At 51.2% G+C, this 27919-nt stretch overlaps 3 protein-coding genes across 13 annotated transcripts in view; 2 read left to right on the forward strand and 1 right to left on the reverse strand.

The window, feature by feature from the left end:
* ZNRF1 (zinc and ring finger 1) overlaps positions 1–3219 on the forward strand; it is a 122644-nt gene extending 119425 nt beyond the window's left edge. The window contains exon 5 of one of the 3 annotated variants that reach the window (XM_033219025.1): positions 250–3219. The gene's annotated coding sequence lies outside the window, so the exon portion shown is untranslated. Of the gene's footprint in view, positions 1–146 lie in introns of all 3 variants that reach the window. The other 2 variants (XM_033219027.1, XM_033219026.1) reach the window with 2 other exon arrangements.
* Positions 3050–9429, reverse strand: LDHD (lactate dehydrogenase D). Of its 2 annotated transcripts, none has more exons than XM_033219023.1 (11): positions 9122–9247; positions 8023–8135; positions 7679–7820; positions 7308–7449; positions 7004–7163; positions 6473–6672; positions 6249–6377; positions 6042–6169; positions 5318–5408; positions 5094–5205; positions 3050–5013 (listed from the first exon to the last, which is right to left on the reverse strand). In XM_033219023.1, exons 1-11 carry the CDS (start codon positions 9191–9193, stop codon positions 4848–4850), a joined length of 1455 nt encoding a protein of 484 aa, XP_033074914.1. In that variant the 5' UTR covers positions 9194–9247; the 3' UTR covers positions 3050–4847. The 2 variants fall into 2 exon arrangements, with proteins under 2 accessions (XP_033074914.1, XP_033074915.1); XM_033219024.1 differs by having other exon boundaries at positions 4528–4644; positions 9122–9429.
* A 17149-nt stretch (positions 9430–26578) lies between these two features.
* ZFP1 (ZFP1 zinc finger protein) overlaps positions 26579–27919 on the forward strand; it is a 44306-nt gene continuing 42965 nt past the window's right edge. For 2 of the 8 annotated variants that reach the window (XM_033219033.1, XM_033219034.1), the window contains exon 1: positions 26644–26782. The gene's annotated coding sequence lies outside the window, so the exon portion shown is untranslated. Of the gene's footprint in view, positions 26802–27087; positions 27398–27919 lie in introns of those variants that run through there. The other 6 variants (XM_033219028.1, XM_033219031.1, XM_033219032.1 and 3 more) reach the window with 6 other exon arrangements.

A 27919-nucleotide genomic window follows, 5' to 3' on the forward strand; every position in this document is an offset into this window, starting at 1 on the left:
ATTTGCTTTCTTTACCTTCACCTCAAAAACTGATGACAAGGGGAGAAGAGCGAGCCAGGGGGAGAGCGAGGCAGGGGAGTAGAACCTGCCCAGGTGCATGGCTGCAAATTCCCCATGTGCTGTCTGGCTTCTGGGGTCCTGTGTAGATGCCCCAGCCCTGCCTGCCCTCTCGGGATGCAGCTGCCCTGGGATGCAGCAAGCCAGCCCTCGGCCCGACGGAGCACGACTTATTTATTACGGTCCACACAGGGACAGAGAGCCCCTGCTCCAGGGAGGAGGCTCACCGGACCCTGGGGCAGAGCTGAGCTTGGGACACCAGCGGGAACAGGGCACCCCTTCTGCACTGACTTCCAGATCATGGTTCTCCCTTCCTCCCTGAGGACACCAAATTGGATGAGAGCAAGTTTGAGAGAAGAATGAATCAACTGCTATCCTTCCCCTCACCCTTCAGCCCAGGAGGGAAAGGGCATTTTCTTTTTCATCTTTGAAAGGCATTGTGGGTCTGTCTTTAAAGTGTTTACAAAAAAAAAAAATTATATAAAAAAAAGTCTAGTGTCGACTGGTGTTTTCCCTCGTGATGTTTACAGCTTGCTGTTTGCTGCCCAGCCATAACCCACTCAGTGACAGACGAACACAGCCAAGCCCTCGCCGCCAGCCTTCTGACGGTGGGCGAGCACACAGTCTCTTCCCCTGCCCCAACTGGCCCTCTCCACCACCAACTTCTCAGCTTTGGGTTTGGTTTTTTTTCTTCTATTTTTCTGGCTTGTTTTTTTGCTCTTTTCTCCCCTTGAGACCCTAATATCTTGACTTCATTGCCAAAAAACAACCCATCGAGAACTTTCTTCCCACTGATCCCATCTCTTTTCCCTTCTTTCCTCCTGGTTCCGGTCAGTTCAGAGGATTTAACAATCACAAGTGTCCTGCAGAAATGCCTGAACATTATTCTTAGGCCCTTGTGGATTTTTTTTTCCAGAAAACTTAAACAAAAAAAGACTTACTAAGAAACATGTACAGCTACCCCTGTTTTCAGGCACTAGGTTTGAGAACATCTTAGCCATTGATGTTCACACGTGACATCAGCCCATGCAAGATAGGTTTCTGTATTTATATATTAAAATACAAAAAACTTATAAAATGTTTAAAAAAATGTTCAAAGCTTGGGAGAAAAGCTTTCTTCATTAGTCAAGGTGTTTTGATATGGTATTAAAATGTCTAATAAAAGATACACTGTGTGATTTTATTTTAATGAGGTGTTGTTATACAATCAAGAAATGGGGGCAAGGGCCTGCCCCCCAATCCCTCACCTACCTCCTTAGCATTCCTTCAGGCTGCTGCTCAGGGCTCCAGGTGTGTGAATTGGTCCTCAGACAGGCCTGGGTGGAGGGAGAGTGGCAAGTCAGGCGTGCCTCCTACAAGCTTCCTAACCTCTTAAGCATCATGGAACCAGTCAGCCCTCCTCTGTGGAGTCATTGTGCCGGACCTCTGAAAAGATCTGCAGGGGCCAAGATGTTGCAGCCACTGGAGGCTGCAAGGATGTGGGTTCTTCCAGGTGTGGGTCCAGCCCCCCTCCTTCCAGCCTCTGCTCCCCATCCCACGTCCCACTCGCCCTGCCTGTTGTTCAGTTTGCATCTCAGTGCTGACTCATGGGCGTGCTTCATTGAGGCCCAGGAAGAGGCCCTGGTTTGGGGCTGTGCCAGTTCAGAGCCCTTGAACCAGAATCAACTGCTCAGGCTCACAAAAGTTGGCAAAATGCAGGCTGGGCGGGCAGCTCGGGGCAGGGAGCAGCAGTGCAGACCTGGCCTGTGTCCCCATGCCCAGCGGGCTCCCGGAGCAGCGTTCCAGAGCCTCCTGCAGAGTCAGCGAAGGAAAGCTGTGGAGGGAGACAACTCCACCGCCTCTCTGCTCTGACCCTTCTCAGGCCCACCTGATGTCTGGACCACCCCCCTGCTGCCACAGCCCCTGGCTCCGTAGTCACCCTCCATCAGATGCTTCCAGAGGCACCTACTGTGTGCAAGGGCACTCACAGCAGGCCAGTGGGCAAATGTGAGCCAGGGCCAGCGGAGAAACACTAAAGAAGACTCGGTGGTTCAGAGCCTGGGCCTCAGCGCGGGACCCGTCTGGGGTGAAGACCTTGGGGCTGGTGTGAGTCGACGGCAGGAACGTGGGCTCTAGACTGTGCATTCAGGCTCTCCTACTTGGCAGAATGATCTTGGGGAAACGACTTCATCTGAACTTCAGATTTTTCACATATGAAGTGGGGACAAAACCGTGCAGCTCAGAGGTCCATGTAGGGGCCGGGGGAGCTGCCCTGCAGGTCCTGGCACATGCACAGCAGGCTCCCCATAGCGTTGTCACCACAAAGGGCACTGTTCTATTCACAGCACCTCCTGCTTCTGCCTGGCAACTGTGTCTCCCTGTGCTATATTTAATTCCACCAGCAAAGCTGGCAAGGCAGGCCCGGCCCTGAAGGAGATCTCCTTGCCTGAGCCCTGGATCTGGAAACGGAGGCTTCGTGTGCCCACCTTGGCGGCTTAAGCCTGCTGCTTTGGCAGTGCCATGGGTGAGCCGAGCAGCTGTGAGTTGGGTGGGGCAGGGCTGTAGCCCACGCCGGGTGCTATTCCAGGCCCCAGGGGCTGGTGCTCATCCCCACCCCCAGCGACTTCAGTCCTACCTGGCACACTGCAGCCCTCTGCCGGCTGCGGGGGCCTCTGAATTCAGACCCAGGTTGCCTGCTTTTGGTGTGGGGGTGGGATTGGGGCTGTCTGAGCTTCCCAAGTGGAGCTCATGTTTGTGATCCTCTGTCCAGACAGCTCTCCAGAATCCTGTGTTGCCCCTGTTCTGCCTTTCTGGGATGGGAGAGAACGTGAGGGAGCCGGCGAGCAGGTTCTACCCACTCTGCTAAGGGCCTAGCACACTTTGATGAGGTTCCTAGATAGGAGCCCCTCACAAAGACCAACCATTCCTCTTAACAGCCATTTAAAGGTACTGAAGTTCACGGGAAAATGTCCTCATTCTTAGGAGACAGATGCTGAATTATATAGGTGAATGTCTTCAAGAAATGTGTAGTTTAATTCCAAATGGTTCCCCCCAAAATACACAAAGCAAATAAGGCCAAAATGTTCATTGTTGAATCTGCAGTGGCTGGTATTTCAGTGAACAGTGTACTTGTTCTTTCAACTTTTCTGTATGTTTGGAATTTTTCTTAATAAAAGATTGTGGGAAATGGTCATTTGCTGAGCGCCGCCTCGTTGCCAGGCGCTGGAGGGCGCATCAAAGAAGAGTCCTATCCAGCTGCTGCAGGATTCCCACCTGGAAGAGTGGGTGGCTGGCTGGCTGGCTGGAAGGGGAGGGGCGAGAGGGCTGTCTCGGTGATGAGCACATGTGTGCTGGGGTGGTTTGGGGAGAGGGCTGAGATTTGTCACCAGTCAGCCCTTGGCACGGTCTCTGCTCCCCACCAGGGCAGCACGGGACAGAAACGTCACAGAGTGGCCTCCAGGCTCAGGTCGGTGTCACCGCTGTCGGCGGGAGCCCAGTGTTAGCATGGAGCGGGGGTTCCAAGAACTGAAGTTGGCCTGAGGTGTCTCAGTGCGGCTGCCTCTGCCTACGGCCTAGCAGCCTGCCTGAGCTCTGAACAGCTGATGGGAGGAGGAGAGGGGCGGAGGCCAGGGAGGGCATGGGGTGTGGCATGCCCCTTTCCAAAAGGGACCGAAGACTAGAGGGGCGAGGAAGATGAGTTCCTGGGACTACAGGTTCCTGGGATCTGCGGGGGTAGAGGACTTAGCTTGGCTTCTGGGCTGCCAGGCCTTCCCTGACCCTAGGAGGAGGTTTGCCCAGGGCTGAGAGCTGCAGGCCCGGGGCAGAAGTGAGTCCTGAGCCGCAGCTGCCTGGAGCAGATGCCGCGCTATCTGAGCTTCATGATGTCGGGCGCCCTCCTGTGGGCTTAGGGGGAACAACTGCCAACATCTCAAGACTGAGGCTCTGGCCCAAGATAGGCAGGGCCTCGGGTGGACAGACCTTGAGGGCAAAACAGCTGGTGGTAGGATACATCACCCCATGAAGAGGTGGGTGCAAAAATAGTTTCATCTCTGTTTCTAAAGACGTGGCAGCTGCTGAGGAACACATTCAGTGTGTTCAGAGGCCTGGTTCAGGCCCAGTTGGGGAGTCCATCCTAAGTGACATGCCATGGGCAGGTCCTCAAGCCTGAGGCTGAGTAGCTGGGACAGGGACCTGGGTTCCTTTCCGAACCCTGAGCACCGCCCCCCTCCTCAGGCTATAACAAGTCAGAGGACAGCCCCAAAACAAAGGGGTCACTGGCCAAAGGACAGAGAACCTGGCGCGGGAGGGGAGGAAGTGCTGCCTCTGACCCAGGTAGCTGCAGGTGGGTTTCAGGTTTATTCCAGACTTACTGCGGGTGGCTCCAAGGAGAAGACCTACCAGCATGGCACGGGAGCTCACGTCCCATACCAGGAAAGGAGTGCTTGTCACCAGGTGAAGGGGGAAGGGTCCTGGGACCCCAGCAGTGGGAGGCCTCAGTGGAGGGGTGTCATCAGAGTCTTGAGTGGACCCAGATGGTCTCTTCCAGCCAGGACAGGATGCGTAGGAGCAGAGAGGGATGCGTAGGGTCGTTTACTGAACCAAAGGCTCCTGGAGCCAGCCAGAAGGACAGGGAGTAACAGTGCTCAGGCTTCTCTCTGGGCCCTCTGACCTTGGGCCCAGATACAGTGGGCTCGCTGGCAGCAAGACTGCGTCAGCTACTGTCTATTCCCTTGCAGGGGCCGTGGCATGAAGAAAAGTTCCAGAACGGGCTCCGTAGTCTGGGAACTTGTGGGCTAAGTGCTCAGAGCCCCTCACAGTACTTTGCCCGGGTTCATGAGGCCTTGAGGGTCTAGCACAGCCTTGAGCTGCCGCATGGTCTCCACGCCCACGGCGCCCACCTCCTCCCGCAGCAGCTGCCGCTTGCCCAGTCCGATGCCATGCTCCCCCGTGCACGTTCCGTGGAGGGCCAGTGCCCGCCTGGGGGCAGGAAGGAGACATCCTCATGGGGCCCCCTTCCCTCTGCCCTCAGCTATTCCCCTCCCTGACTTTGCTCCTACCTGCCCAGCTGTTCTGCAAAAGCCTTGACCCTGCCCAGTTCCTCAGCATCATCAGGGTTGACCAGCAGGATGCAGTGGAAGTTGCCGTCACCCACATGTCCGACAATGCTTCCTGGAGGCCCAGAGGATAGAACTGTGTGCCCTCCCTCTTGCCTCCTGCTGCCCCAGGCTCTGCTCAGCCCCGACACCTCCCCACCTCTTCCCAGCAGCAGGGTGGGCAGAACCTGTGAGTCCTGAGGCGTTCAGATCCTCCTTGGTCTGCACCAGGATCTCCGGCAGCCGGGAGATGGGCACACACACGTCCGTGGAGTAGCCCTGGTCAGAGGGAGGCCTATGAGTTACCCCTGCCTGCCTGGGGGTACGAGGTCACCGTGGTCAAGGCTGAGGATGGGTCTGGGGGCACTGGGCTTCAGCTCTTGGCCTCACACAAGGAAATAATCCTGCTCTGCTCTAGGCCTCAGCCCTCACCTCCCCCCCAACACAACACAGGAGACAAATGGCCCAGGTGTGCTTGCGACACCTCCCGGTAGAGGCTGTTCCCACTCCCCTGTGGCTCCCACCCCCAAGCTCCAGGCTGCTAAGCCTTTGCACAGCTGCCTGGAGCCCAGATTCCCCTTCCCCAGGTTAGGCTAATATCCCCCTCTCTATCATCTCTTCCTCCAGGAAGCCTTCCCTCCGTTTATAACTCCCAAGAGCACTGCACCGTTCCCACGACCTGGCTCACAGGAAGAGCTTTTGAGGGCTTAGCAGACAATTGTGCTTTCCCTGTAGACGGTATCTGAACAGCTGGGTGGGGCGACCTGCAGCCCCCAGTTCTAGCTCCTGCTCAGCCAGGCCCAGCCCCCTTGTTGAGGCTCGGACTGTTGCTCTGTGCAGTAGAGTGGTGGGTTGAGGAAAGGGTTTGCGGGCTGTGCTGTGGGCCCCATCTGTACCCCAGTCCCAGCTCACCTTGCAGCCTGGCCGCATGGCCAGGGCTGCATACCAGGCATTGTGCCGTGCTGTCCAAAGCTGGCTACGCTCCTCAGCCGCCTTGGCCCAGGAGAAGTCAGAGGCTCCGTTCTGCTGGACTATCTCCTCTGCAGTTGGGGGAGGGAGGCTGACACTGGGCCGCTGCTGAGGCAGCCCACCCTGCTGCCCCACTCCACCCCAGCATACCTGTGCGTTGCAGCTGCTCCTCCAGTGCCTGCTGGGAGCCATGGAACTCCAGGAAGAGTGTGGGTGCCACTGAGCAATTCAGCTTGCTGTACCTGTTGCAGGCATCCATCATGACTTCATCCAGGAACTCTGGATCCAGGGAGAGGGCAGGCCAGGTGAGGCCTGGCCTTCCCAGGGGGCCTTTTCCAGGGAGCCCACCCTGACTGCCCCTGTCCTCAACTCACCAATGCGGGCTACAGGCACTGCAGCCTGGAGGATGTGTACAGTGCTGTCCACAGCAGCCTGGACACTGGGGAACGCACACGTGGCGGCCACGATGGCCTCAGGGGCAGGGTGCAGGCGCAGGGTGGTGGCTGTGATGAGGCCCAGCGTCCCCTCAGAGCCCACGAACAGCCCAGTGAGGTTGTAGCCGGCTGCACTCTTCCTGGGTCCCAGGGACACACAAGGTGAGTACCAGGCTGTGTGATGAGGGATTTCTGGCCAGAAGCCCAAGCTGGAACCCAGGACACCGGCCCCAGGCACTGAGGTCTGGGCTGGCCTCCCTGGGGCCCAGATTCCCTGGCCCAGTTCTTTCTGCTCCACAAAGCAAATCGGCCTCAGGCAGGGAAAGCAAACCCTGTTCCCATCCACTTTGGCCCAGGTGACAGGTCTTCAGAGCCTGGGGAAGCCTAGCCTTGCCAAACCAGGAGGCTGGCAGGAGGTGCCTCTCACAGCCCGCTCTCTGCAGGGCCAGGGCCCCTGCAGAGGGCACTCACCGGAAATGCCGGCCTTGGCCCGCCGTGTGCAGCAGCCGCCCGTCGGGCAGCACCACCTCCAGGTTGAGCACGTTGTCCCGCATGGTGCCATAGCGGACCGCGTTGGTGCCCGACGCCCCGGTGGCCGCCATGCCACAGAGAGAGGCGTCCGCACCTGGGTCTGGAGGGCGGCGTACAGGAGAAGGCAGCCTCAGGGACGGGAGGTCCTTTCCCTTGGGCTGGGGGAGGAAGGTCCCCTGAGCCCCAGACACAACCCTGCTCCCAAGGTGCCCTCAGGGCCCCAGGAAAGGTTCGCGAGTCCTACCAACGGGAAACCAGAGGCCGCTATCCCGCAGGTGGACGTTGAGAGCTTTGCGGGTGACGCCCGGCTCCACCACCACAGAGAAGTCCTCCAGGTTCAGCTCCAGGATTCGGTCCATATGCGTCAGGTTAATACAGACGCCGCCCTGGTGGGAGCGGGTGCTGAGACCACTGCATACCCAGGTCTCTGACCTGGCCACGTCCCCGGGTCACAGCCCGCGGGTGTCCCCCCAGCAGCCAGATCAGACCCCCTGAGGCAGGCAGCCCGCGGGCGGGAGCAGACCCAAGGAGCTGTGTGCGGCGGGGGAGGCAGCCACAGGTGTGCCAAGGTGTGGTGGGACCAGCCCCGGGGCGGGCAGGGGAGCCACACTGTACCTGCACAGCGCAGACGCCACCCTCAAGCCCGGTGCCGGTGCCGAATGGGATAATGGGCACACCTTGGCGGTAGCACAGGACTGCCAGCCGGCTGACCTGCTCCACGTTCTGGGGCCACACCACAGCATCGGGAGGTTCGCACCTAGAACCAGACCCTCAGTGATTTAGGGGGGCGAGGCACCCTCTGGTCCCGAGGTGTTGCAGGGCCTGAGGCTACAGCGAACGAGGGGCAGAGAACATTCCAGAGCACCCCAAAACAGGTGAGTGAGGAGGCAATCCAGGACCCTCGCTCTCAGCTGGGGTTGAATCCAGAAGATGGGAGGGGTCTGCGAGTCCTCCCATACCTGTGCATCGACTCATCGCGCCCGTGCTGCTCTCGGACCACCGTGGCAGTGGACACGTGGGAGCCGCCCACCACGGCCTTCAGAGCCTCTACGAAGTCCCTGCAGAGCTCGCCCTGCAGGGGAGAAACACTGCCAGGGTCCCCCGAAAGACACGTGGGGCCACAGCCCTGCCCCAGTGTCAGCATGGAGGGCTGGGGGCTGGAGTGAGCTTCCCCTGCCACACCCAGCTGACAACGTCCTTGCCAGGTAGGCCCTCTTTAAACAAACCCACTCTCCAGAAATGCCTCTTTTCCAGACAGAGCCATGGGGGTCAAAGTTTCCCCTCAGAAAAAAAAAAACGCCACCAGAATTTTTTTAATGTTTTCTTTTTTAATAAAAACAGGGTCTTACTATGTTGCCCAGGATGGTTTCAAACTCCTGGGCTCAAGCGATCCACCTGCCTCGGCCTCCCAAAGCGCTGGGGTTACAGGCATGAGCCAAAGCGCCCGGCCATCCAAATACAAAACCAGAATTCACTCTCCAAAAAGGCTACCAGCAGTGTTCCTTCCATCGCCAGCCCAGCCTGAGCAAACGGAAAAGGTCCCTCACTTCCTCCTTTCTCCAGGGCCAACCAAGCACCACCCCCGCCACAGGGGACTCAGAGCTTGATAAGGGAATGACAGGGATGAAAAGCTTCCACTGCCCCCTCCCCACTCTACCCTGGCTGGGGCTTCTGGAGCCTTTCGTGGGGGGCTGGGGAGGGGAGCAGTTTCTTCCCATTTTACAGATGAGAAATGGAGGCCAAGTTAAGGACAGAGCCTGGCCTGGAACCTAGGTCCTTTCCTCCAGGGCCTTCTTCCACAGGTGTGTTTTATTCCAGAGCCACCCAGGGGCATCCATTTGACTCCCCCAGCCCCACTCGTGGTAGCAGTGGGGACTCAGCTCATCTCTACACTCACTCTATACCCACACTTGCCACAGGTAAGCCCAGTGCCCTTTTGCCCAAGGTCAGGTCACTTGGTGCTGGGGCGTCACAGAGCCCAGGAAACTTGGGATCAGAACCCCCTGTTCCCCGCTCCCCACCTCATCCTTCCAGGGGACTTCTCTTCTCTCCCGGTACCTTTGCCTTCTGGGAGCAGTACCCCCTCCAGGGGAACAGCCCCCAGGTTGCAGCCCGGAGCAGTCGGGCCATAGCCAGGCACCTGCCAAGGGGTGTGAGCGCTGGGTGGCAGGGTGACCAGTCAGCTACTGTGGCAGCAGCTGCGGCTGCTGTCAGCCCATTGGCTAGGCCGGGGGTGGGGCCTGCTTAAGGTGGCATGGGCTTTAAGGTGGCCCTTGCACATCTTGCAGACATTTTCGTGGGCGCCAGGGATGATATTTCCAAAGGAGAAGTGAGGTTCACTGGACGTTTTGGGAAACTAAGGCAAAAATAAAATTCTAAGCCTCCCAACCGACTGAATGGATCTTCCTCTCGGCCAAGGGCATTCCAAAGTAAACCTGAAAAATTATTCCAGGCTGTGATGGGAAGGGGTTTTGGACATGCCTCATTATCCCCCTCCTCCCTTTAGAATTCAGACACAACTGACTAGCATTAACATTAAAACAGAGATCTGAAGGCATTCTGATCTTAAGACACAAAACACTCTTTGTAGCAATAAGATACCAAATTCCAACCTGACTCTAGCATCACCTGACAGATAGCAGGCCCTGAAAGAAACTGATGTATTTCACCCCCAAAATATATTCCTTTGATATTTTTTAAAATAGCTCCAAAAAGCTGGCTTTTGTGGGGAAAATCTAGAATCTGTAGAGAATTCCCTTCCCCTGCCAGGAATTTTTTTTTTTTTTTTTTTTTTTGACGGAGTCTCACTCTGTCGCCCAGGCTGGAGTGCAGTGACGTGCTGCAACCTCCACCCCCTGGGTTCAAGCAATTCTCCTGCCTCAGCCTCCCAAGTAGCTGGGATTACAGGTGCCTGCCACTGTGCCCAGATAATTTTTGTATTTTTAGTAGAGACAGGGTTTCACCATCTTGGCCAGGCTGGTCTTGAACTCCTGACCTCGTGATCCACCTGCCTCGGCCTCCCAAAGTGGTGGGATTACAGACATGAGCCACTGAGCGTCCAGCCTCTTTCCAGGTTTTATCCTGATCTAAGGGAGATTTAACTAAGAGTCTGGCACCTTTTAAGGCCTTAGACATTTACCATCTATGTTACATAATAAGAACCTTGGGCCGGGCGCGGTGGCTCACATCTGTAATGCCAGCACTTTCAGAGACCAAAGTGGGAGGATCACGAGGTCAAGAGATAGAGACCATCTTGGCCAACATGGTGAAACCCCATCTCTACTAAAAATACAAAAATTAGCTGGGCATGGTGGTACACGCCTGTAGTCCCAGCTACTTGGGAGGCTGAGGCAGGGGAATCGCTTGAACCTAGGAGGCGGAGGTTGCAGTGAGCCGAGATCGTGCCACAGCACTCCAGCCTGGTGACAGAGTGACACTCCGCCTCAAAAAAAAAAAGAATGTTGGTCTCCACAACTCCTTATCTTAACCCAGATGCTTCTTTCTATTGATTCCAGGTTGTCTTTTTAAAAATTTTTAATTAAAAAAATTTTTTTTGTTGTATACCAAGATTCCAAGTCTTTGGATAATAATTCTTTCAACCGGCCGGGCGCGGTGGCTCAAGCCTGTAATCCCAGCACTTTGGGAGGCCGAGACGGGCGGATCACGAGGTCAGGAGATCGAGACCATCCTGGCTAACACGGTGAAACCCTGTCTCTACTAAAAATACAAAAAACTAGCTGGGCGAGGTGGCGGGCGCCTGTAGTCCCAGCTGCTCGGGAGGCTGAGGCAGGAGAATGGCGTAACCCGGGAGGCGGAGCTTGCAGTGAGCTGAGATCCGGCCACTGCACTCCCGTCCGGGCGACAGAGCGAGACACCGCCTTAAAAAAAAAATAAAATAAAATAAAATAAAATAAAATAAAAAAAAATAATAATTCTTTCAACCAATTGAAAATCAGAAAAAAAATAAATTTTTTTTTTGAGACAGAGTCTCACTCTGTTGCTCAGGCAGTGGCATGATCTCAGCTCACTACAACCCCCATCTCCTGGATTCAAGCTGTTCTCATGCCTCAGCCTCCCAAGTAGCTGAGATTACAGGTACGCCACCATGCCCAGCTACTTTTTGTATTTTTAGTAGAGACAGGGTTTCACCATGTTGGTCCAGGCTGGTCTCGAACTCCTGACCTCAAGTGATCCACCCGCCTTGGCTCCCCAAAGTGCTGGGGCTACAGGTATGAACCGTGCCCAGCGCCAATCAGAAAAGTCTTTGAATTCACCTATGATCTGTAAGCTCCTCCCTCCATCGGAAGGAACCAACACATACCTTGCTCATATTGATTAGTGTCTGATGTCTCCTTAAACTATATAAAAGCAACTATAACTCGACTCTCTTGGGTACATGTTCTCAGGACTTCCAGGGAGGCCGGGCGCAGTGGCTCAAGCCTGTAATCCCAGCACTTTGGGAGGCCGAGACGGGTGGATCACGAGGTCAGGAGATCGAGACCATCCTGGCTAACACGGTGAAACCCCGTCTCTACTAAAAAAATACAAAAAATTAGCCGGGCGATGTGGCGGGCGCCTGTAGTCCCAGCTACTCGGGAGGCTGAGGCGAGAGAATGGCATAAACCCGGGAGGCGGAGCTTGCAGTGAGCTGAGATCCGGCCACTGCACTCCAGCCTGGGCGACAGAGCGAGTCTCCGTCTCAAAAAAAAAAAGGACTTCCAGGGAATGTGTCACAGGTCATGGTCTTCATGTTAGTGGTGGCAAATCCATACAGGTCTACAGAAACCTCAATGCTTGCCTTGTCAGAAGAAAGAATTCTACTGAAGAGTTCTGAAACGAAAATATCTTGAGCCCCCAAAATTACTAAAGGGAAAAGTCAAGCTGGGAACTGCTTAAGGCAAACCTGCCTCCCGTTCTTTCAAAGTCACCCCTCTGATCACTCAGCTAAATGCATATCTGACTGCCTCCTTTGGAGAGTCTAATCAGAAACTCAAAAGAATGCAAACATTTGTCTCGTATCTACCTATGACCGGGAAGCCCCCTCCCCGTCTTTCCAGACCCAAACAATGTTCATCTTACGTATGTTGATTGACGTCTCATATCTCCCCAAAATGTATAAAACTAAACTTTGCTGGCCGGTGCCGTGGCTCACGCCTGTAATCCTAGCACTTTGGGAGGCCTGGGTGGGCAGATCACGAGGTCAGGAGATCGAGACCATCCTGGCTAACATGGCAAACGAAACCCCGTCTCTACTAAAAATACAAAAAATTAGCCGGGTGTGGTAGCGGGCACCTGTAGTCCCAGCTACTTGGTAGGCTGAGGCAAGAGAATGGCATGAACACGGGAGGTGGAGCTTGCAGTGAGGCGAGATCACACCACTGCACTCCAGCCTGGGTGGAAGAGCGAGACTCCGTCTCAAAAAAAAAAAAAGGCCGGGCGCGGTGGCTCAAGCCTGTAATCCCAGCACTTTGGGAGGCCGAGACGGGCGGATCACGAGGTCAGGAGATCGAAACCATCCTGGCTAACACGGTGAAACCCCGTCTCTACTAAAAAAATACAAAAAACTAGCCGGGCGAGGTGGCGGGCGCCTGTAGTCCCAGCTACTCCGGAGGCTGAGGCAAGAAAATGGCGGGAACCCAGGAGGCGGAGCTTACAGTGAGCTGAGATCCGGCCACTGCACTCCAGCCCGGGTAACAGAGCCAGACTCCGTCTCAAAAAAAAAAAAAAAAAACTAAACTGTGGTCTGACCACCTTGGGGACATGTCATTGGGATCTCCTGAGGCTTTATCACAACATCAACATTGGCAAAATAAACTTTCTAAATTAACTGAGACCTTTCTCAGATTTTGGGGGTTCATATTTTGGTAACCACGGAAGAATTCTGACTGGAGACACCCCTATCAGTGCTTGGTGCCAGCTTGAGCTATCTTTATGGCTCAAACCAGTAAGACAACTTGCTGAGACCTGGAAGCACCCCCTCCAGAAAATACCTTATCTCTCAAAATCCGGTCAAGATCTAAAGTTCATTTTACAGTACAACTCCTTTTTTTTTTTTTTTTTTCCTTGGAGTTTTACTTGCTTCTAACACAAGGAAGGCAAGTTTTTCCTGCTTCCATTAGGATGGAAGGCAGGTAACTCCTTTATGGTGTTTGAGCTTGCATCCAACAGGGAAGATGAGGTTTTTTCCCTGCTTCTAGGATGGTAGAAAGCAGTCTTCAGCCTGAAAGTCATCCCTAGGTAAGTAACTGAATTGGGGTTTGTCTTGGCTAAAGTTAAAATTACAACCAGCTGTTCTTAATTTCTCCTGACCACTAGAGAGCTCAGTAATCATAAAAATTGTGTGATCATTTGTTTTGCTTAACTGTTGTGTTGTTGTTTCTCTTTTTGTTGTTCTTTCAGTCTTTTTCCCATTGGGTTTGATCAACTCTATCTGAATTGATCAAATCCAAAGGAAGTTCCAAATCATGGGGAAAGAGGCCTCTGAGGTGGCTAAATTCACACACACACACAAGATGATGTGATAGGGGGTGAAAACGGCCAGCAAAAGGAAAAAAAAGAGGAAAGATTTTTTATTTTGACTACTAAGGGGCTTTACTTACGTAACAAGGCCACCTTGGTGCTAGCCAGGCCAAACTGAAAGAGCAATGGCTGTATTTCTGAAATAGCAGCAATTTGTCCTAGTGATAGCAGCCCTCGCTGTCGGTGCCTCCTCGGCCTCAGCCCCCACTCTGGCTGTGCTTGGGGAGCCCTTTAGCCCGCCATGGCACTGTGGGAGCCTCTCTCTGGGCTGGCGGAGGCTGCAGCCGCCTCCCTCTGCTTGCCGGGAGGTGTGGGGGAAGAGACGCAGGCAGCAACATGAGCTGCCGCCGCGCCGGTGGGCCACCGTGAGTTCCAGCGGCGTGGGCGTGGGCTCCGCGGGCCCCGCACGTGGAGCGGCCGGCCCAGGGCAGTGAGGAGCTTAGCACCCGGGCCAGCAGCTGAGGAGGTTGCACCGGGTCCCTCAGCGCTGCCTGCCCGCATGCACCGTGCTCGAATTCTGGCCGAGCCTCAGCCGCCTCCCCGCGGGGCAGGGCTCAGGACCTGCAGCCCCCCATGCCCGAACCCCTCCCCCGTCATTCTTGAAGTCAGCAAGACCAAGAACCCACCAATTCTGGACACACTAGCTGAAATATGGTATGAGATTTTAAACGATTTTTTTAAAGGAGCTCAATGATTAAAAGTCAGCTTAATTAAAAACTAACATCCAAGGTGAGCATGCACGTGTGTGTACGCTTGTGTGTGCGTATTTAAAAGGCCTTCATGTTTTTGTCTTTCTCCAAGGATCTTGTCTTTTTTTTTTGAGCAAAAGTTTTTTCTTCTTAGTTGACTGAATTCTGTTTTCTTCATTTACTTCTGCTGCCTCTCCTTTCTTTGCACCCTCTGCTGCATGAGGGACCTAAAATAGTTTATGATAGCTGGGGTTCCTTAAAACAGAGTATGCACCAGGCTCCCTTTAGGGGAGAAAAGTCTGTTTTTCCTTATGCAATCCCAAGAGTGTAAGCAGGCATGTTCGTCTCATCTCTTAAACTGCTTACTTTTGTATTGTGTTACCTGTTTGTGTATGTTTGCTTTTTTTTTTTTTTAACTAAAATAGTTATTGCAACAGAGGTTACCCTTGGGGTATGTTTTTGTTTTGTTTTGTTTGTTTTTTGTTGTTTGTTTGTTTTTTGAGATAGAGTCTTACTCTGTCACCCAGGCTACAGTGCAGTGGCGCGATCTCTGCTCACTGCAGGCTCCACCTTCCAGGTTCACGCTATTCTCCTGCCTCAACCTCCCGAGTAGCTGAGATTACAGGCCTGCCACCACGCCCGGCTAATTTTTTGTATTTTTAGTGGAGATGGAATTTCACCGTGTTAGCCAGGATGGTCTCAATCTCCTGACCTGGTGATCCACCCGCCTCAGCCTCCCAAAGTGCTGGGATTGTAGACATAAGCCACCACGCCCAGCCTACCCTTGGGTTTTTAAGGAAGATTATGGTTTAGACACTTAGAAATGTCTTTGTTTAAAATAAGTTTTTTAAAAGTGCACTGTAAAAGCATTGCATGGACCGGGCGCTTGAACCCTGGAAGCGGAGGTGCAGTGAATGGAGATCGTGTCACTGCACTCCAGCCTGGGCAACACAGCCAGACTCTGTTTCAAAAAAAAATAAAAATGTCTTTAATGAGCTGCATGCAGTGAGGCTGAGGCAGGAGCATCACTTGAGCCCAGGAGTTGCAGGGAGCTAGGATTCCATCAGTGTACTCCAGCTTAGGTGGCAGAGTGAGATTATGTGTCCAAATAAATAAATACATGATTGAATATATTAGTGTGTTTTGTTGTTGTTGTTGTTGTTCTTTGAGATGGAGTTTTGCTCTTGTCACCCAGGCTGGAGTGCAGTGGGGTGATCTCGGCTCACCGCAACCTCCACCTCTCCGTTTCAAGCGATTCTCCTGCCTCAGCCTCCCAAGTAGCTGGGATTACAGGCATGTGCCACCAAGCCTGGCTAATTTTGTATTTTTAGTAGAGATGGGGTTTATCTGTGTGGGTCAGGCTGGTCTCCAACTCCCAATCTCAGGTGATCCGCCCACCTCCGCCTCGCAAAGTGCTGAGATTACAGGCGTGAGCCACCGTGCCCGGTTCCGTGAATACATTAGTAAATGGGGAAAAAAGACAATCTCACCTGCAGAATTCCGAATAAATTATTTAGGTACCTCACCCTAAAGAGAGGGCGACATAACCTCCCACTTCCTTTTTTTTTTTTTTGAGAGGGAGTCTCACTCTGTTGTCAGGCTGGAGTGCAGTGGTGCGATCTCGGCTCACTGCAACCTCCGCCTCCCGGGTTCATGTGATTCTCCTGCCTCAGCCTCTCAAGTAGCTGGGACTACAGGCACGTGCTACCACACCTGGCTAATTTTTGTATTTTTAGTAGAGACAAGGTTTCACCATGTTGGCCAGGATGGTCTCAATCTCTTGACTTTATGATCCGCCCACCTTGGCCTCCCAAAGTGCTGGGATTACAGGTGTGAGCCACCGCGCCTGGCCATCTTCCCACTTCTTAAATGTGGACTGTGCAGAGTGACTTCCTTCCAAAGAGTACAGAATAGAAAGGACAAACAGAAGGAGTAACTTTATAGTGGAGACACACCTTCAGCAGGATGATCAAGGTCTATATCAACACTCATAAGCCAAGTAGATAGCATGTACGTTTACTGGGTCGAATCATGTCCTCCCAAAGCTCACGTCCTCCCTGCAACCTCGGACTCTGACCTTATTTGCAAATAGTGATTACAGATGTAATTAGCTAAGATGAGGTCACGCGGGAGTAGGGTGGGCCCTTAATCTAATATGGCTGGTGTCCTGATAAGAAGAGGTGAAGAGGAATGGACGGCAGAGGGGAGAACGCTACATGAGGGAAGTGACGCAGCACTAGCCGCAGCAGTGAGGGAAACCCCTGGAAGCCAGGAAGAAGCATGGAAGGCTGCCCCCTGTGGGTTTAGGGTGCGGCAGGACCTTGCCGACACCTTGCCTTTAGACTTCCGTTCTCTACAACTGTGAAAAAATAAATGCATGTTGTTTTCAGCTGCCCAGTATGTGGTCCTTGTGATGACAGCCCCAGGAAATTAATGCTGGATCCTTGCTATGATGATGTAATGGAAGTGGCACTTTACCTCTAGGATCTTCCTCCCCAAAGCCCACAACTCCATTCTAATCATGAGAAAAACATGATACATTTCAATAGAAAAGCATCCTACAAAATACCTACCTAGTAATCCCTTAAAACTGTCGAATCAGTCGGGCCTGGGGGCTCACGCCTATAATCCCAGCACTTAGGGAGGTTGAACCAGCAGGATTGCTTGAGTCCAGGAGTTCCAGACTAGCCTGGGCAACAGAGAGAGACCCCATCTCCATCAAAAATAAGTAAGTTGGGCATGGTGGTGCACACGTGTGGTCACAGCTACTCAGGAGACTGAGGTAGGAGGATTGCTTGTGGCCAGAAAGTGGAGGCTGGGATTACAGGCGTGAGCTACCACACCTGGCCAGGCTTTGTTTATATGGAGGCCTTGGAAAAGCCAGGTAGTCTATACTTAGAGTCATCAAAAATCGTAGAAACAGGAAGACGAATGGTGGTTGCCAAGGGCTAGGGGAGGAAGAAATGGGAGTTAGTGTTTCGTAGGTAGAGTTTTAGTTTTATAAGATGAAAAGAGTTCCAGTGATGGATGGTGGGGATAGTTGCATGATATTATGGATGTATTTAATACCTCTGAACTGTATAATTGAAAATGGTTAAGATGGTAAATTTTATTATATGTGTATTTTACTACAATAAAAAAAGGTGAGGCTCGTCAGGCTCGGTGGCTCATGTCTGTAATCCCCCCATTTTGGGAGGCCGAGGTGGGAGGATCACCTGAGGTTGGGAGTTAAAGACCAACCTGATGAACATGCAGAAACCCCGTCTCTACTAAAAATACAAAACTAGCCGGGCGCGGTGGCTCAAGCCTGTAATCCCAGCACTTTGGGAGGCTGAGGCGGGCAGATCACAAGGTCAGGAGATCGAGACCATGCTGTGTAACACGGTGAAACCCTGTCTCTACTAAAAATACAAAAAAATTGGCTGGGCGTGGTGGCAAGTGCCTGTAGTCCCAGTTACTCGGGAGGCTGAGGCAGGAGAATGGCGTGAACCCGGGAGGCGGAGCTTGCAGTGAGCCAAGATCGCACCACTGCACTCCAGCCTGGGTGACAGAGTGAGAATCTGTCTCAAAAAAAAAAAAAAAAACACATTTGGGGGAAAAGCCTAAACTTGTCATTCAGAACCTCACAAAAAATAATCATTTTAAAACCTGGCAAGGAGAAGATAATCATTGCTAATATTTGGCCAAAAATTGTTCTTAAACATTGACTTTCTCTGGTTGAGTCCAGAAGAAGGAACAGAAAATTGGGTGAAAATTGATTATAGAAACTGGGTCATTCTTGTCATATCCAAGATATGGGGCACATAGCATTTATTCCAAGAAATAAAATGTGCATGTAGTGACTCACGCCTATAATCCCAGTGCTTTGAGAGGCCAACGTTTGGGAGGATTGCTTGAGACCAGGAGTTTGAGACCAGCCTGGGCAGGATAGGGAGACTCCGTCTCTGCAAAACAAACAAATTAAAAAAAAAAAAAAGAGAAAAAAGGCTGCACCATGGTAGCTCAAGTCTGTAATCCCAGCACTTTGGGAGACTGAGGCAAGGGGATCATTTGAGGTCAGGAGTTCAAGACCAGCCTGGCCAACATGGTGAAATCCCATCTCCATTAAAAATGCAAAAATGAGCTGGGTGTGATGGTGGGTGCCTGTAATCCCGGCTACTGGGGAGGCTGAGGCAGGAGAATCGCTTGAACCCAGGAGGCAGATGTTGCAGTGAGCCGAGATTGCGCCACTGCACTCCAGCCTGAACAACAGAGAAAGACTCCATCTCAAAAAAAAAAAAAAAAAAGAGGCTGGGTGCGGTGGCTCCTACCTAAAATCCCAGCACTTTGGGAAGCTGAGGCGGGCGGATCACAAGGTCAAGAGATCAACACCATCCTGGCCAACATGGTGAAACCCTGTCTCTGCTAAAAATACAAAAAAAAAAGAAAATTAGCTGGGCATGGTTGTGCGTACCTGTAGTCCCAGCTACTCAGGAGGCTGAGGCAGGAGAATCATTTGAACCCAGAGGGTGGAAGTTGCAGTGAGCTGAGATCGCACCACTGCATTCCAGCCTGGCGACAGAGCAAGACTTCGTCAAAAAAAAAGAAGAAAAAGAAATTTTCTGTGAGGCCAGCTCCTGAAACGATCTGCTATAACCCTAAGAGCAGTTGGACCTAGTAGCTGCTGAAGTGACCTGCCATGCCTCTAAGACTAGTTTAATCTACTGTTGTCACTCACCAGTCTGAGCTTGCTAGCTCCCAAAAGCGTATCTAGCACCAGAGAGCTTCTTTCAAAACAATTCATAGTATTTCTCTTGCTCATAAAATTCCCAAACTTCACTTTGTTCTTCTGACATACTGAAGACTACCCAGTGTATGTGGGTGCCTCAAATTGCAATTCTTGCTTCCCAAATAAAACATGTTATTTTATTTATATTTATATTTTTTGAGACAGAGTCTCACTTTGTCACCCAGCTTGGAGTACAGTGGTGCGATCTCGGCTCGCTGCAACCTTGGCCTCCAGGGTCAAGTGATTCTCCTGCCTCAGCCTCCCAAGTATCTGGGACTACAGGTGTCCATCACCACACCCAGCTAATTTTTGTATTTTTAGTAGAGATGAGGTTTCACCATGTTCACCAGGCTGGTCTTGAACTCCTGACCTCAAGTGATCTGTCTACCTTGGCTTCCCAAACTGCTGGGATTACAGGCCTGAGCCACTGCACCCAGTCCCTAAATAAAACATTTTAAATTTAGAGATTCATTTCTATATTTTATTTGACTTTGACAATTGATATACAAAATTAAACATGGTTAGGAAAATCCAGACCATATGAAAATTCCTTAGAATAAATAACCAAGTGTTTTCAACAACTAAATGGCAAAGAAAAAAAAAGATATGGGCTGGGCACGGTGGCTCACGCCTCTAATCTCAGTACTTTGGGCGGCCAAGATGGGCAGATCACGAGGTCAGGAGATCAAGACCATCCTGGCTAACACGGTGAAACCCTGTCTCTACTAAAAAATACAAAAAAAAAAATTAGCCAGGCGTGGTGGCGGGCGCCTGTAGTCCCAGCTACTCAGGAGGCTGAGGCAGGAAAATGGCGTGAACCCGGGAGGCGGAGCTTGCAGTGAGCCGAGATCGCACCACTGCACTCCAGCCTGGGCGACAGAGCGAGACTCTGTTTCAAAAAAAAAAAAAAGAAAAGAAAAAAGACATGGAGGGGAAATATATACAAGAAGACGTTGAACAATCTGAGTATGTGGATTCATTGGGCCTGAATTTTTTGTTTTGTTTTGTTTTTGAGATGGAATCTCACTCTTGCTGCCCAGGCTGGAGTGCCATGGTGTGATCTCGGCTCACTGCAACCTCCGCCCCTCGAGTTCAAGCGATTCTCCTGCCTCAGCCTCCCGAGTAGCTGGGACTACAGGTGCATGCCAGCAGGCCCAGCTAATTTTTTTGTGTGTTTTTAGTAAAGACGGGGTCTCACCATGTTGGCCAGGCTGGTCTCAAACCCTTGACCTCAGATGATCTGCCCGCCTTGGCCTCCCAAAGTGCTGGAATTACAGGTGTGAGCCACCGCACCCAGCCCTGTTAATTTTTTATGTGTGATAATATTGTTACTACGTTTAAAGTATGATCTACAGAGTCTGGGGTCTCCAAGACCTTTTCTGGGGACCCAGGAGGTGAAACTCTTGTTTTTTGTTTTTTTGGTTTTTGTTTGTTTGTTTTTTGACATGGTCTCACTCTGTTACCCAGGCTAGAGTGCAGTGGCATGATCACAGCTCACTGCAGCCTCAACCTCCTGGGCTCAAGTAATCCTCCCACCTCAGCTTCCAGAGTAGCTGGGACTACAGGCACATGCCACTGCACCCACCTAATTTTTGTTTATTTTTTTGGTAGAGTTGGTTTTGCCATGTTCCCCAGGCTTGTCTCAAACTCCTGGGCTCAAGGGATCTGCCTGCCTTGGCCTCCCAAAGTGCTAAGATTACAGGCATGAGCCACTGCACTGACCACCAGTGGTGATATGAATGTAGTTGTTTGATACTGTATAATAAAAGGTGTCAACATTTAGAAGCTCTGCATGAGCTGGCCAGGTCAGTAATGTGTTTTTCAAAAACACCCTCTACACTTTCTCTTGATGTTTCAGGGAAAATTAACAGAAGACAATGTGGTTGTAAATTTTAGAAGGTCTTGAAAAATACAGCCCACACACATGGTGCTTACTCAGTGCTGTTACACATAAGGCGGTAAGGGGAGTTTATCTTGTGTGTGTGTGTTGTAGTGGGGGGTTCTCCATTCTCTTTGTATAGTTCAGTGTTTAGTCTTTTTAAAATATGCACAGTTTTTTACAAAAATAGGATTACGCTCCACATATTCTTGTGTGCTCAGTATTATTTCATTTCTCAATGAAATAACCCCATGTGGGTAGTACACCTTATCCTTTTTAGTGTTTCCCCAAATTCTCCTTACATAGCACCACAATTTATTTTACGTATATCCACTAAAAGATTTTTAGATCCTTTCCAATGTTTTGCAAATATGAATGGCAATGTGAGGAACATTCTTGAATATACATCTTTCCATAAGATTATAGGTTATGGTAATTTATAATTTTTGAATTTTGGTATAAGATCTTCAAAAAAATTTGATATATACACTCACATCACAATGTTGTATATCCATCACCTTTTTCTCCTTCCAGAACTTTCTCATTATCCCAAACAGAAACGCTATACTCTTGAAGCACAAACTCCCCATCCCTTTTTATCCCAGTCCCTGGTAACTCTGTTTTAATGTCTGTCTCTATAAATTTGCCTATCGTAGGTACCTCATATAAGTGGAATCATACAGTATTCGTCCTTTTGTGTCTGACTTCTTTCTTTTCTTTTCTTTTAAGAAACAGAGTCTCATTCTATTACCCAGGCTGGAGTGCAGTCGCGCAATCATAGCTCTCTGCAGCCTTGAACTCCTGGGCTCAAGTGATCTTCCCACCTCAGCCTCCTGAGTAGCTGGGGCAACAGGCACATAGCACTACATCCAGCTTGCTTATTTCACTTAGTGTATTTTCAAGTTTTAATCACGTTGCAGCATGTACCAGAACGTCATTCTTTGATATAGCTGAATAATATTGCACTGTATCCATTCATCAGCTGATGGACACTGGGGTTGTCTCCACCTTTGGATATTGTGAATAATGCTGCTATGAACATTGGTGTAAACGCCTTTCTATGAACCTGTTTGAGGCTACTGTTTTAATTAAAAGCGAGCTGCCTGTAATCCCAGCACTTTGGGAGGCCGAGACGGGCGGATCACAAGGTCAGGAGATCGAGACCATCCTGGCTAACACGGTGAAACCCTGTCTCTACTAAAAATACAAAAACTAGCCGGGCGAGGTGGTGGGCGCCTGTAGTCCCAGCTGCTCGGGAGGCTGAGGCGGGAGAATGGCGTAAACCCGGGAGGCGGAGCTTGCAGTGAGCTGAGATCCGGCCACTGCACTCCAGTCCGGGCGACAGAGCGAGACTCTGTCTCAAAAAAAAAGAAAAAAAAAGCGAGCTGCTACCACTGCATGCCTATTAGAATGGCTAAAATTCGGGACACTGACAACAAATGCTGGTGAGAAATTGGAGCAACAGGAATTCTTATTCATTGTTGGTGAATGCAAAATGTTGCAGCCACTTTGGAAGGCAGTTTTGACAGTCTCTTACAAAACTAATGACATGGACAGGAGGCAGGAGGGCGGGGGTCCCTGATGAGGGCTCTACCTTCAAGCCTGGATCCACGGCCCTAAATGAGAACAGGCATTCCTGTTTTCACGCCTATATGTTGCCTTTTCCAAGACCGCTCTGGCCCACCCTACTCTCTATCCTGTGCCCATAAGAACCCCAAATCCCAGGCTCCACAAGCAGAAGAGTGGCAGAGCAGCAGAGCAACACAGTGGAGAAGGAGAAAAGAGAAGAAGCATCTGAGCATTGAAGAGGCAGCTGGATGGTCAGGAATTTGGCCAGGGACAGCAGAACTCCAGGGGACGATTATCTTCCCACTCCATCCCCTTTCCAGCTCCCCATCCTGCTGAGAGTCACCTCCCTCACTCAATAAAACCTCCACATTTACCATTCTTCAAGTCCATGTGACCTGATTCTTCCTGGATGCTGGACAAGGACCTGGGTATCAAGAGTGCAGGGTGGGGCCGGGCGCGGTGGCTCAAGCCTGTAATCCCAGCACTTTGGGAGGCCGAGACGGGCGGATCACGAGGTCAGGAGATCGAGACCATCCTGGCTAACACAGTGAAACCTCGTCTCTACTAAAAATACAAAAACTAGCCGGGCGAGGTGGCGGGCGCCTGTAGTCCCAGCTACTCGGAGGCTGAGGCAGGAGAATGGCGTAAACCCGGGAGGCGGAGCTTGCAGTGAGCTGAGATCCGGCCACTGCACTCCAGTCCGGGCGACAGAGCGAGACTCCGCCTCAAAAAAAAAAAAAAAAAAAAAAAAGAGTGCAGGGTGGAAAAGGCTGTCATCCTGGCTCTCCACTGAGCTGGTTAACACTTAGCCGTCCATGGATGGCAACTGCTAAAAGAGCATTAATTGTGACACACCCCTAGATGCTACCATGGGGCCAGAGTCCAAAAGTGCTCACCTTGGCCCCGGCACCCACTTGCCTGTGTACTTCCCCTCCCATAAGGGGTTTTAGTGCAGTGGCTGAGTAAGCTTGCCACGACAAGTCCTGCGAAGGGGTCCAGGGAACGCTCCTGTCTCACTAACATACTGTTACCACACAATCCAGCAACCATGCTGTTTACCCAAATGAATTGGAAACTTATATCCACACAAAACCTGAACTTAGAGCAGCTTTATTCATAGTTGCCAAAACTTAGAATAAACCAATGTATCTTCAATAGGTGAATGGATTTAAAACACTGTGGTACATTCAGACAGTAGAATATTATGCAGCACTAAAATGAATTGAGGCTGGGCACAGTGGCTCATGCCTGTAATCCCCACACTTTGGGAGGCCAAGGCAGGAGGATTTCTTGAGCCTAGGAGTTTGAGATGAACCTGGGCAACATGGCAAAATGCCATCTCTACAAAAAGGCATAGCTGTGCACGCCTGTAGTTTTAGCTACTTGGGAGGCTGAACTGGGAGGGTCACTTGAGCCCAGGAAGTGGAGGCTGCAGTGAGCCATGATCATGGCCCTGCACTCCAACCTGGGTGATAGAGTGAGACCCTGTCTCAAAAAAAAAAAAAAAAAAAAGCCAGGAAAAGACATGAAGGAAACTTAAATGCATATTACTAAGTGAAAGAAGCCAATGTGAAAAAGCAGCATATGTATGATTCCAACTATCTGACAACCTGCAAAAGGCAAAACTATGGAGACAGTAAAAATATCAGAGATTTCCAGGGGTTGTGGGATGGATGAATAAATGGAGCACAGATGATTTTTTTGGGGGCGGTGAAACTATTCTGTACGATACTGTAACGGTTATGTAGCAGGACGAGCCGCAGACAAAACTCCTCAGACACTGGATTAAAGACGGAAGGGGTTTTTTATTGGGCGGGGAGCATGGGCAGACTCGCGTCTTAAGAGCCGGAGCTCCCCGAAAAAGAAATTCCTGGCCGGGTGCGGTGGCTCAAGCCTGTAATCCCAGCACTTTGGGAGGCCGAGGCGGGCAGATCACGAGGTCAGGAGATCGAGACCATCTTGGCTAACATGGTGAAACCCCGTCTCTACTAAAAATACAAAAAATTAGCCGGGCATGGTGGCGGGCGCCTGTAGTCCCAGCTACTCGGAGGCTGAGGCGGGAGAATGGCCTGAACCCGGGAGGCGGAACTTGCAGTGAGCCGAGATCGCGCCACTGCACTCCAGCCTGGGCGACACAGCCAGACTCAAAAAAAAAAGAAAGAAAGAAATTCCTAACCCTTTTAAGGGTTCACAACTCTAAGGGGTCCACATGAAAAGGTCATGATAAGTAAGTGTGAAAAGTGTGACTGGGGGCTACCTAAGTCAGCTAGCAGAACAAAAAGTTTTACAGTGCTTTTTCATACAACGTCTGGAATTCACAGATAACACCAGTAGTTTTGGTCAGGGGTTAATATTATTGTTATTATTATTTTAACCACCAGGGCCAGGTGGTGGCGCCAAGGTCGTCTAGCTATTTTTTTTTTTTTTTTTTTTTTTTTTTTTTTTTGAGGCGGAGTCTCGCTCTGTCGTCCAGACTGGAGTGCAGTGGCCGATCTCAGCTCACTGCAAGCTCCGCCTCCCGGGTTTACGCCATTCTCCTGCCTCAGCCTCCCGAGTAGCTGGGACTACAGGCGCCCGCCACCTCGCCCGGCTAGTTTTTTTTGTATTTTTAGTAGAGACGGGGTTTCACCGTGTTAGCCAGGATGGTCTCGATCTCCTGACCTCGTGATCCGCCCGTCTCGGCCTCCCAAAGTGCTGGGATTACAGGCTTGAGCCACCGCGCCCGGCCTCGTCTAGCTATTTATCTTACTTTTGTTTCTTTCCAACTTTTTGCTTTCCCCCTTCTCTCCTGTCTTATAAACTAGGGAAAAGGGGGAGGTGGGGGAGAAGCTAGGAAGGACAGCAGGAGAAGTGGTGGTCTCATTCTAGTTGCCTGCATTTGTCAAGACCCATAGAATGTACAACATCAAGTGAATACTAACTAAGCTATGGACTTTGGGTGCCAATGATTTTGTTTTTTAATTTATATTTTTTGAGACAGGGTCACCCAAGCTGGATTGCAGTGGCACAATCTTGGCTCACTGAAACCTCAGCCTCCCAGGCTTAAGTGATCCTCCCACCTCAGCCTCCTGAGTAGCTGGGACTACAGGTGCGTGTCACCATGCCCGGCTAATTTTTTTATTTTTATTTTTTGTAGAGATGAAGTTTTGCCATTTTGGCCAGGCTGGTTTCGAATTCCTGGGCTCAAGCAATCTGCTGACCTCAGGCTCCCAAAGTGCTGGGATTACAGGTGTGAGCCACTGAGCCTGGCCAGGTGCTGATATTTAACTGTAGGTTCACCAATTGTAACAAATATACTGTTCTGGTGTGGGGTATCGACTTTGGGGAGGTTGTGTGTGCTGGGGGGACAAGGTTATGTGGGAATTCAATGTACTTTCTGCTCAAATTTTGCTGAGAACCTAAAACTGTTCTAAAAATAAAGGATAAAAGGAACTGAGAGTGAAGGGAAATGGGAAGATGGTGGTCAAGGGGTACAAAGTCTCAGTTATGCAAGATGAGTAGTTCTGGAGAGATGCACAGCTACGTGATAATAGTTGACAATATTGTATACTTGAAACTTGCTAAGAAGGTAGATCGTAAGTGTTCTCATCAGACAAAAAAAGTAGTAACTATGTGAGGTGATGCACATGTTAATTAGCTTATGGTGAATATTTCACAAATGTAGATATCAAGTTATCTACATTTTATATATGTATAAATATAGAGATCTCAACAAATATATATACCTCAACAAAGTGGCCCGGGAAAAAAGCTAGTTGCAGCACATGATACCTGTATGGCCAGTTTTGTAACAACAAAAAAATCAAAGTGTGACCTTAAAGTTACACGCAGCTAATCTTTAGAAAGTGAGATTATGGATACTTTTATTTTGTACATATATTCTAATTAAATACAGTTATAGATTATTGGTGTAATGTTTAAAAGCCAGGTTGTTGTATTTAACGGGGAGGTGGTTAATTGTAATTCGTGAGACTCTAGGAAAAAAGAAAACAGTGCAGGCCAAGAGATTTTTTGGTAGGCTCATCAGACTTCCTGAGAGTCCCTAAAGCCACGGCCCCGGAGACTTGTGGGAAATGTAGTCCCGAACGTGGATGGACCACCCCCTCCGAGGACCCTGGGAACGGCGCGCGCCCCGATATCTGCGCATGTGCAGTGCTGCGAGCGCGCCGGTGGCCGCCCTTCCCCCACCACCAGCCGCGAGTGGGTGACAGAGCCCCCGTCTCCGCGTGTCTTCGCCGCCCCGCGCCGTGACCCGCTGTGGCACTGGGCCACGAGTGGAGGCTGCGCCCCTCCAGGTACAAGAGGGGCTTCCAGGTAGCTCCGCGCGGCCTAGGGCCGAGGGGAAGGAGATGAGGGATGGGCTCGTGCCCGCGCAGGGTGGGAGCCCAAACTTCGGCGACTCATAGGCGGCGGTGACCCTCAAGGCGGCGTCCGGGGTTGCCTGGCACCCTCCTCCGAGCGGGGTCGGCGGGGCCGGCCTCGCCGAACGTTCGGGGGCGGGGACGGCTGAGGGAAGGGCGGCTGCGAGGCTTCGCCTTCTTCTCTTTGTCAGGAGATGCGCCTCAGACGGGCGGCTAGGGGCTCGGGCCGCGCGGGAGCGAGTCCGGAAGCCCCGGCGGGCGCGCTCGCGCGCGGGGCGAGGCCCCGTCGGGGCGTGGCCTGACACACCTGGCCACGCCCCAATGCCCAGAACCTCGAGTGTGGAGGAAGGACTGGAGCCTGGGCAGGTGCCGTTGGTGAAGGAGAACCGTGATCCCTTTGTCAGAGGGTCTTCAGTGAGGTGTCCCACTGATAGTTGCATCCACTCCGTGACTTTCAGCGTTATCATCTCCGTCGCTACCCTGGGAACACGGGAGGCTCAGAAGGGGAAAGTGATTTCCCTAAGGTCTCACAACCCAGTGGTACTTTATGTGAGCAGCAGATATTTTTTCTTTTATCTTTTGATTTTACTCGCTGATAGATTTTGCCATGTACACGTTTTGAATTTCTCTCGGGTGGAATTTACTGTTCTTTCCGTTTGGGGCACCGAAAGTCTTCACCACTTTGAAATACGAAAGTTTTCCCATGATTCTGGTACAGTCATGCTCTGCATAACAGTGTTTCTGTCAACGAGGGACCTCATGTAAAATGGTGGTCCCATGTGATTGTAATACTGTATTTTTTTTTTATTGTACCGTTTCTTCTTAGTTTTTTCTTTTCTTTTCTTTTCTTTTGAGACGGAGTCTTGCTCTGTCGCCCAGGCTGGAGTGCAGTGGCGCGATCTCGGCTCACTACAAGCTCCGCCTCCTGGGTTCGAGCAGTTCTCTGCCTCAGCCTCCCAAGTAGCTGGGATTACAGGCGTCAGCCACCGCGCCTGTCCAGAAACAATTTATTGATGTAACTGTTCCTCCAAATACTGCTTTAGCTACATCACTCAAATTTTTATATCTTGT

The sequence above is a fragment of the Trachypithecus francoisi genome, unplaced genomic scaffold (genome assembly GCF_009764315.1).
Source record: "Trachypithecus francoisi isolate TF-2019V2 unplaced genomic scaffold, Tfra_2.0 Lachesis_group10, whole genome shotgun sequence".
NCBI classification, from domain to species: domain Eukaryota; kingdom Metazoa; phylum Chordata; class Mammalia; order Primates; family Cercopithecidae; genus Trachypithecus; species Trachypithecus francoisi.

Bases quoted from the DNA above. Each gene is read 5' to 3' on its own strand.
- LDHD (XM_033219023.1), bottom strand. From the start codon at position 9,193: ATGGCCCGACTGCTCCGGGCTGCAACCTGGGGGCTGTTCCCCTGGAGG. The intron at 5,409-6,041 runs GTGAGCTGGGAC...CCCTCTGACCAG, and splicing joins CCATGCGGCCAGGCTGCAAG to GGCTACTCCACGGACGTGTG. The intron at 5,014-5,093 runs GTAGGAGCAAAG...TCCTGCCCCCAG, and splicing joins TTTGCAGAACAGCTGGGCAG to GCGGGCACTGGCCCTCCACG.